General features: G+C 41.0%; 1 protein-coding gene across 1 annotated transcript; it reads left to right on the top strand.

Moving 5' to 3' along the window:
• The first annotated feature begins 2,557 nt into the window (after positions 1–2,557).
• On the top strand, positions 2,558–8,388 carry LOC135474017 (uncharacterized). The gene is made up of 2 exons (XM_064753999.1): positions 2,558–3,209; positions 7,918–8,388. Exons 1-2 carry the CDS (start codon positions 2,867–2,869, stop codon positions 8,139–8,141), a joined length of 567 nt encoding a protein of 188 aa, XP_064610069.1. The 5' UTR covers positions 2,558–2,866; the 3' UTR covers positions 8,142–8,388.
• The last annotated feature ends 988 nt before the right edge of the window (positions 8,389–9,376 follow it).

Here is a 9,376-nt window from a genome sequence, read left to right as displayed (position 1 = left end):
GACACCATGTATCCCGATGCATCCCCATACCATTATGGAAACTGCATTATGGTGGGCGAAGGTCAGGTTTTCGGGATTATGGGAAGTTCTGATCCCGCGACACACTCGAATTCTCCCATCATCGAAAGACAAGCAAAATTTAGGTTCGTCGGAAAACACAATATGGCGCCAGTTGTCATCCACTGTCCAGTTTCTTACCCTGGTTGCCCATCTCACTCTCGCCCGTCTGTTGACCGGAGAGATAAGCAGTTTTCTTCTGGAAAGACGGCTAAACATGTTGCACTGATGAAGCTGCCGACGGGTAGTCTTGGTTGAAATTCTCTGACCAATAGCATTGCTCCACCTTTCAGCCAAAAATTTTGCAGGACTGAAACGAGCCAACCGCGTGATACGCAAAAGGCGTCTATCGTCTCTCGCTGTGGTTTTCCTTTTCCGTCCACTTCTGGGTAATTTGTTACAATTGCCTCTTTCGTTATATCTCCTACAAACCCTATAAACAGTTTGACGACAAACACGAAACCGTCTGGTAATTCTCTCAACCGGAATACCCTCAGCTCTCACTACAACAATCTGTTGTCGTTCAACATCTGTCAACTCCCGTGTCTTCGGCATAACTAAACCATGTGAAATGCTCTTGAGCTTGCAGCGGCGAAGAACACTTCAACTTGTTATATAAGGAAGTGCATTCTTTATTGCGTAATATACACGGCTCCTTAGGGTATTTATATGTTAATAGCACGAGGCCGTGGTTGTTCTCAATTTTCTGTATGTTGCAATACTTATGGCCAGTGAGTGTATATACGTGTAACACCCTGCTTAAGTAGAAATGATACTCAAAAGTGCCAAACAGCACCTGGAATAAGGTCAAGCACGTATAGAATGGTTGCACGTGACATCTTCACCCTGCCAGAACAATAGCCAGGTAACTATATTGAATTCTTGTTAACATGGGTTGCTCTAGCTACTGTACTCCAATATGGCTACCACAAGCAGGTCATGCAAACCCCTATATACGCCTAAACCCAGAACTGCAAGCCCTAGCCAAGCAACAATATTTACAAACAAATTTGTTAACAAATGAGGCTATATGTACACAAGATTTACAAAAGCAACCTCAATATAGCTTGGTATAGCAACGGCCAGTCCTCACTCCAATATCCACTCATAACCAAAATCTATCCCCGATGTCTGTGTCTATCATCTACCTGTGGCTGGGAAGGCCATAAGACGCCCCATTTATTTGATAAGCGCCGACCTTGTCGAAAGCATTGTTTGTTCGGCTGGCGCAAAAACACCTAAATGTTTGCATTTATTTCCAGGTTAAACGAAGTAAAGGTAATACATTTTGAAGGTTTTGCGCTACTTATGTCAATGTGTCGAAATCGTTGGTTACGTAATATATATCACATTGAAAAGCGCTTCATGCTGGATGACTTGATATATGTTTTAATCGTTTTGACTGTGTAAGTAACCAGATATCTTGCTTGGAATTTTAAAAAGAAACACACTAATATCAGACATTGCTCTTGTGTAGCTTGGGGTGGAGTGTCCCACACGCGCTTATTATTGCCACGCGTTGGTGGAGTTTTCATGGGACAGTCACATATTTATACATCTTTCATTTAGTTTATATTGTCATAATAATGCCTCATATGTAAAGACCCGATCATTCCGTAGAATATATGTGGAAAAACAAAGCCTGGATTTGTACATCATTGTATTCCAAGAACAATTGCAAACTTTCGTTCTTCGATATTAAATGGTAATAGTGTAAATTAATTATTTTGAACAGTAAGGTTATCCTTTACCTGACATCAACAACATAAACACAAAACCAGAATCACATAGAACAGAATCCAGGCTCCAATTTAACACAACGAAGAGATAAAATAAAATAATCCTGATAAAAAGCACATACTAGGACAGTTTTTTAGTTTGATAAACAGGTCTAAATAACCCCGGCATAAACTTGTGTCTGTGAAACATGAATTAAGGACAGTGATTTCCATTTAATAAAAGCTTGTATAGTTCGATCAATAAAATTTCTTTAACATCTGTCGCCATTCGGACCCATATTCGGGCATATTAGTTCATTATTTCTTCGCAGCCCTTTCCACGCGTTCAAATGTTCAATTCAAGGATTATCTGAAATGTTAGGAGATTGAGTCAGCGTCATATTGCATAAGCATTGTGAGTCATCATACACATCATATACATCATACACATCAACGTCCATCCACGTTCAACGTTCATGTGTAAATAATTGTATTATATTTCACCAACTTCACCAACAAATAGATGTTGAAGATATCCAGCACCGACAACACGCACGGTAAATGTTATTAAATCTACGTTTTCTTGTAGTGCCCTGACATGTCGATACCTCTTTGAATAGCCGTTCAATTAGAGTAACGCTGCTAGAGCTCTCTCACACACACAACAGCGCAGATTTTTGCAGATCGCAACACGACGTAAGAGCACGGGCAATTAGCTCCTAAACTAGTGTCAATACATCTGCAATTCAACACACTTTTCTTGAATCACTGACATTTCAGAACTTTGTGATAATAGTGATCACCTCAAAGGCTTTGTGGGAGCCTGCGTGATTAAGTACAGCCCCAGGAATGACATTAGTTCTGTAATGGTCGGTATGTAAGTGAAGCGTGTAACATCCGCCTGTGACATTACCATCACACTGAAGGTACATCACGCCAACATTTGGCAGTCCTCAAGATCACACGACCCAATCACCTATATATGACCCTCGTCATGCAGTACCCGGTCATTGTCAGGCCTAGTAATGCTTTAACTTGTCTGACATCAGAGATATATATTCCAACAACGCTACAAGGTCCATTCCAGAATAATGTGGACCCCATTAATACCAACCGTCTTGGTGATAACCCTTTTCGAGCTCGGGTCATGCCAGTTTAGCGGCCACAATACTCTGAAGGTATGCACAGCGTCTACTCCAGGGAGCGAGTGGGTAAGACGGGGCAACCATCTTCGGAAGAGAGGGGAGTGCCAGCAAGGGTACCTGTGTGACGGAGAACTTATCCAAAAACTCCGAGCCCCGTGTAGAGAACCTTCCTACTTCTCCGTTCACACGGGAACCTGTAGTTTTCCAGATGTCTACGCCTACGTCTTCGGGTCCTTCAACTGTCAGGATGAGGAGAACGACGAGAACCTGGACTTTGAGAAATTGATAGGTACGGTAATTACAAATAACTATTTGTCGAGCTCCTGGCGCTGAAAATGTCTTCAGGCCAGTAAAACTATTGTCTTGACGGAAACTAGAATCAAGACAACAAGTTTTGCACAAGCTTTTTCACTGATTTCGAGTTGTTACAGTGTTGGAAATTTAATATAGATCGACGCAGTACCTGACTTTTGTTGTGTTATATTAATAAGACATACGTTTTCTTTTTCGTGAGACCTACATTTTGAAGAATTTTCGCCTGCTTTTGGCTGGTTGGATGTCAGATAGCGTTTGTATATGTTGAAGCCAGTTTATATACTTTATTCTTAGAATGAGATAGTTACTTTTGAAAACTGATTGTGGCACTTACGAATTAGCAAGGTTGCATCCGGTAAGGCAGTAAGGCTGCAGCGGTCACCACAGGCAATGTAAATAAGGGTTAATGATCTCTCTTTTGGCAATGTGTATAAGGGTTTTCTCTTTGCCCCTAGCAAAGTAGAAAGTGGTTACTCATATAAGCTCTGGCAATGTAAATAAAGGATATTGTGGTACTCTCCTGGTCTGGGCTATTGAAGTTATCAGGTGCAAGGTAGATTTGAGTTATTGTTGTTACCACGGGCAAGGTAAGACGGACCATTGTCCTTGTCAGGGTCACTGTAGGCTTAGGTTATTGACGCTATCACAGGCAATGTGGTCACTGATGTTACCTCTGCCAATGTAATTAAATGATGTTATAATGTAAATTTGGGCTATTGAGGGCACCTACAACATGCAATATAGACTTGGGCTGTTGAGGTCACTTACCACATGAAATATACTGCCGTCGTATAAGTGGAATATTCTTGAGTACGGCGTAAAACACCAATCAAATAAATAAACATGAAATATAGACTTGGGGTGTTGAGGTCACCTACCACATGAAATATAAACTTGGGCTATTGAGGGCAACAACCACAAACAATATAGACGGGCTATTGAGGGCACCTACCACACGCAATATAGGCTTGGACTGTTGAAGTTACCACATGCAAAAAAAAACTGGGCTATTAAGGGCACCTACCACACGCAATGTAGACTTGAGCTATTGAGGTTATCACATGTAATGTAGGCATGGGCTACTGAAATTATCACCCGTAGTGTAGCCTTGGGCTATTGAGGTTATCACATGTAATGTAGGCTTGGGCTATTGAGGTTATCACCTGTAATGTAGGCTTGGCTTATTGAAGTTATCACCTGTAATGTAGGCTTGGGCTATTGAGGTTATCACATGTAATGTAGACTTGGGCTATTGAGGTTATCACGTGTGATGTAGCCTTGGGCTATTGAGGTTTTCACGTGTAATGTAGACTTGGGCTATTGAGGTTATCACCTGTAATGTAGACTTGGGCTATTGAGGTTATCACCTGTAATGTAGGCTTGGGCTATTGAGATTATCACCTGTAATGTAGGCTTGGGCTATTGAGGTTATCACCTGTAATGTAGCATTGGGCTATTGAGGTTATCACATGTAATGTAGACTTGGGCTATTGAGGTTATCAAGTGTAATGTAGACTTGAGCTATTGAGATGATCGCCCGTAGTGTAGCCTTGGGCTATTGAGGTTATCACCTGTAATGTAGACTTGGGCTATTGAGGTTATCACCTGTAATCTAGGCTTGGGCTATTGAGGTTATCACCTGTAATGTAGACTTCGGCTGTTGAGCTGATCACCTGTAATCTAGACTTGGGCTATTGAGGTTATCACCTGTAATGTAGGCTTGGGCTATTGAGGTCATCACCTGTAATGTAGACTTGGGCTATTGAGATTATCACCTGTAATGCAGGCTTGGACTATTGAGGTTATCACCCGTAGTGTAGCCTTGGGCTATTGAGGTTATCACCTGTAATGTAGGCTTGGGCTATTGAGGTTATCACCTGTAATGTAGGCTTGGGCTATTGAGGTTATCACCTGTAATGTAGACTTGGGCTATAGAGGTTATCACCTGTAATGTAGACTTGGGCTATTGAGGTTATCACCTGTAATGTAGACTTGGGCTATTGAGGTTATCACCTGTAATGTAGACTTGGGCTATAGAGGTTATCACCTGTAATGTAGACTTGGGCTATTGAGATTATCACCTGTAATGTAGACTTGGGCTATCGAGGTTATCGCCTGTAATGTAGGCTTGGGCTTTTGAGGTTATCACATGTATTGTAGACTTGGGCTATTGAGGTCATCACCTGCAATGTAGGCTTGGGCTATTGAGGTTATCACCTGTAATGTAGACTTGGGCTATTGAGGTTATCACCTGTAATGTAGACTTCGGCTATTGAGATTATCACCTGTAATGTAGGCTTGGGCTATTGAGGTTATCACCTGTAATGTAGCATTGGGCTGTTGAGATGATCATCTGTAATCTAGACTTGGGCTATTGAGGTTATCATCTGTAATGTAGGCTTGGGCTATTGAGGTCATCACCTGTAATGTAGACTTGGGCTATTGAGGTTATCACCTGTATTGTAGCCTTGGGCTATAGAGGCTATTACCTGTAATGTTGATTTGGGCTATTGAGGTTATCACCTGTAATGTAGCCTTGGGCTATAGAGGTTATCCAGCAGCCTACGGAAGGTCGTGAATTTTCTACTGGGTTCTGCATGGTTTATTCACGCCATAATGATGGCTGTCGTTGTATTCGTGAAATATTATTGAGTACACCGTGAAACACAAGTAACATTAATAAATATGTATGTGTCTTGATCGTTACATTATTTTTATTTTTGAGTTGATTTGTGTTTTATGCCGCATGTTTCAAAAACATGGACTGAGGAAACCAAGCAGAGTATTGGGGGACGCAGCCTTGTATCTGACATTCTGACTTTGGGCAACAAAACAAGGACTGGACTAGAGCTGATATCCTTATTGTCCGTGCTTTAAAAGTCTGAAAAATCCAAAATGGCTGTCGTGACATAATGGGAAAATGTTAAAGTAGGTGATTGGTGCAAAAGATTGTACAAATGATTTTATATTTTTGTGTTTTATATGGAAGCCGATAGAGGACATCTCGCTACCTCGCCACCTCGACCTTTCTAATACAGGGCGAGGCAGCGAGGTAACAAGGTAGCGAAGCGAGGTAATGAGGTAACGAAATAGCGAGGTAGCGATGCGAGGCAGCGAGGTGACGAGATTACATAACCTCGCTAACTAGCTGCTTCACATCGAAACAGTTATTACAATGTCTTTAGTGTCAGACTGAGACATACATCGTGTGTAAGTTGGTTTCTTGAGATGGGTTCTTGCACCTCAGTGCCTTATTAAGTATTAGATTACTCAACACGACTACATCACTCAAATTTCAGGGGCCCAGGAGTCTAGCGCGTTAGTAACGGCGTAATGTTGCTTCGTAATAAAATGTCTAAATTGTACTCTTGATCAAAAACGCAAATTTTTAGTTTAAACGAGGGACTGTGTTTTTAATTTACACTATGAAAATCAACGCCAACCAGAAACATACCTTTACTGAAACTTTCATGTCTGCATTTCTACTTGCTGTCAAAGTTTCGATTTGGTTTACGTTTGTAAAACATAAACATAAAATGTTCGATTTTGTTATATTGTGACAAGTTTAAAATCCGTATTTCTGCCATCGCCTGTCAGGTAAACTTTATAGTACAGTGAACTAACCAAGTTACGGTGGAGAACAGGCTGCATCTCAAGGAAGAGATCGGATCTTTGTTGGTCTTTTTTTGTTTGGAAACACACTTCTGAATAAAGATATTGACCGTCTTGCATTAAATAAGTGCTACCATGAGTTAGAATTAATAAATGTTAAGATGGTATAACGTAACGTGTGACAACTGTAACGAAATCATAGGTGAATCTTGGATGAGAGCACAAGTGGTAGGCTTCAGAAAGTTACATTTGTGGTGAGATGATTTCCCCCACTCCACAATGTCTAATTTAAACATGAAAAGAGATTTCAGTGTGACTGGAGTAGGATACCATTTAGCGATTTTATGACCTATACATTGCTTCAGTGCAAGCTTGGAGCTTTATATGTCTTGTGTTTGCTAAATAACAGGAACAGAAGAGTAAATAAGAATTGACAAAAGAAGTGGCTGCAGTTGTCATTCACAGCTATAGTCAGTTCCGCTTCTTGGGGTGCATCGTTTCTTGCAATGAGACCAATTCCCCGCCTTACTACACCAGGTCCTTTATTTAAATAAAGAATAAATCAAATTTTAGAGTCCTATCGCCAACTTGTAGTGAAATATGACCTAGTCAAGATTAATAATACGGACAATGATGAAAGAAAAGGCGATCACTATATACCTTTACGAAAATGATTTCCCAGCGATCCTCGCTACCTCGCTGATTATGTTAATCTCGCTACCTCGCTGATTATGTTAATCTCGCTACCTCGCTGCCTGGCATCGCTACCTCGCTACCTCCTTACCTCGCTGCTTCGCCCTGTATTGGAAAGGTCGAGATAGCAACGTAGCAAGATATCCTCTATCGGCTTCCATTCCATGGTTTCATAACCAACGATTTTGTAGAACAAGCGATTAAAAAACAATTGTTGCTAAATAACCACGAAGTTTTCCATCAAACACAAAATGTAACTGGTTTGGATTGCCTCCAAACAGTCCAGCATATGACTAGATTTTATTTCATTTTGTGTAAGAGAATACCGAAATTCGAAGTAATGGTACCCTATTGCACATAATGACTCTGTGTTTCAGCCAAGCGTGACGAAATGTGCCGGCCCCTAATCGAACGCGCCACTCCTGATATGACGGAGCTGTACGTAGGAGATTCAAACGACTGTCGACTGATGTACAAGTGTCCCCTGGTGGCCGAACATGACGACTGGCTGCACAGATGCCCGATCGGAACTAGGTTCCAAGAGGGAGACCAGGGTCCCTGTGTTGAGGACGTGGAAGGTTGCTATCTCAGAGGGAAATAAACACACACAAGCGTCTTTTCCTCACTGTCTCACATCGTAAATACATACGTGATGTATGTGTTTTCTGCCCGTGTTTTTACGCAACCCTCTTTAGCCATGGTCATTTTTACACGTTGTTGCAAAACCGTCTTAAGCGCTGATCGTTTTTAGACGTTCTTAATCAAGCCTGAATCTATACAGAAGATATTGAAAGGAATAAAAAGCGATAATTTATATAATGAAGGCTTGTGTCCACCGATATTATTCATTTGAATCGAGTCCGTTAAAATGGCCTACAAGTGCCTAATTCTATCATGACGTGGGACATACATTGGATATCCCGCAAATGAGGACAAGTTGACTTTATTCTACCCATGTTGTCTGGATATTACTAGTGTATGTTCACAAAGAGAAAGTTGAATCCACACAATGCATATTTCGCATGTATTCCTTATTTTTATTATTATTTATTTTCTCAAGAATTTTGTCTCATATTAATCCACGGCCTTGTTTAATATGCGTAGAGTAAACCGCAGCTTTTCCTCAGGTATGTGGCTAACATTTTCACTTTTTGCGTTTTGATGCGTCGTTTTGAGTCTACACCTACACTGTAAAAAAAAAGAAATGCAAGGCCTAGATTCACCATAAATCTCTGTGTCGATTTATTAATTTACTTGATTGAGGTTTACTTAAGGATTTATCACTTATCCGGCCTCAAATGTTTATAGGACTGGCACTCTGTTCATGAGTCTATTATTCCTGATTTGAATCCGTTAAAGACTAGAGTATTTGTACAAAATGTGCAATAACTGGAAAGCTGCTTTGCATGAGGATAGGCCGCTTTTGCGACAAAAGCGTCCCTTGTCCCTTGTGTACACGAGGAAAAAACATTTAAATTAGCTCTTCTTGATAAGTGTGTTTGAAAACTAGAACAACGACTCCGACACCCTTCCCCAACTTTTGTGGTCACAGTCAAGCGTTAGAGTCCACATACAGTCCACTTATCACAGTGAACGTGGTGCCGTGTTCCAGAACAGAAGAGGTATATACGTACACATTGATAGTCAAGATGGCATTTATATTGTGTCACGAAGCGACCGAGGTGAGAAAATAAGGCCAAGACTGGGTGATTACCTAGCTTGGACACCGAAAGCATAGGCGGTGCTTGGCTTACACAGTGGCTTCATTGTTTGGCAAGAGTCAATCTTTTCATGAAATCGCCGTTTTACTGACTGAAGTTGGACAATTTCTAATTA

Source organism: Liolophura sinensis, chromosome 8 (assembly GCF_032854445.1).
Source record: "Liolophura sinensis isolate JHLJ2023 chromosome 8, CUHK_Ljap_v2, whole genome shotgun sequence".
Classification (NCBI taxonomy): domain Eukaryota; kingdom Metazoa; phylum Mollusca; class Polyplacophora; order Chitonida; family Chitonidae; genus Liolophura; species Liolophura sinensis.
The sequence above is the reverse complement of the archived record's forward strand: the minus strand, read 5'-3'. Positions and strand labels throughout refer to the sequence as shown.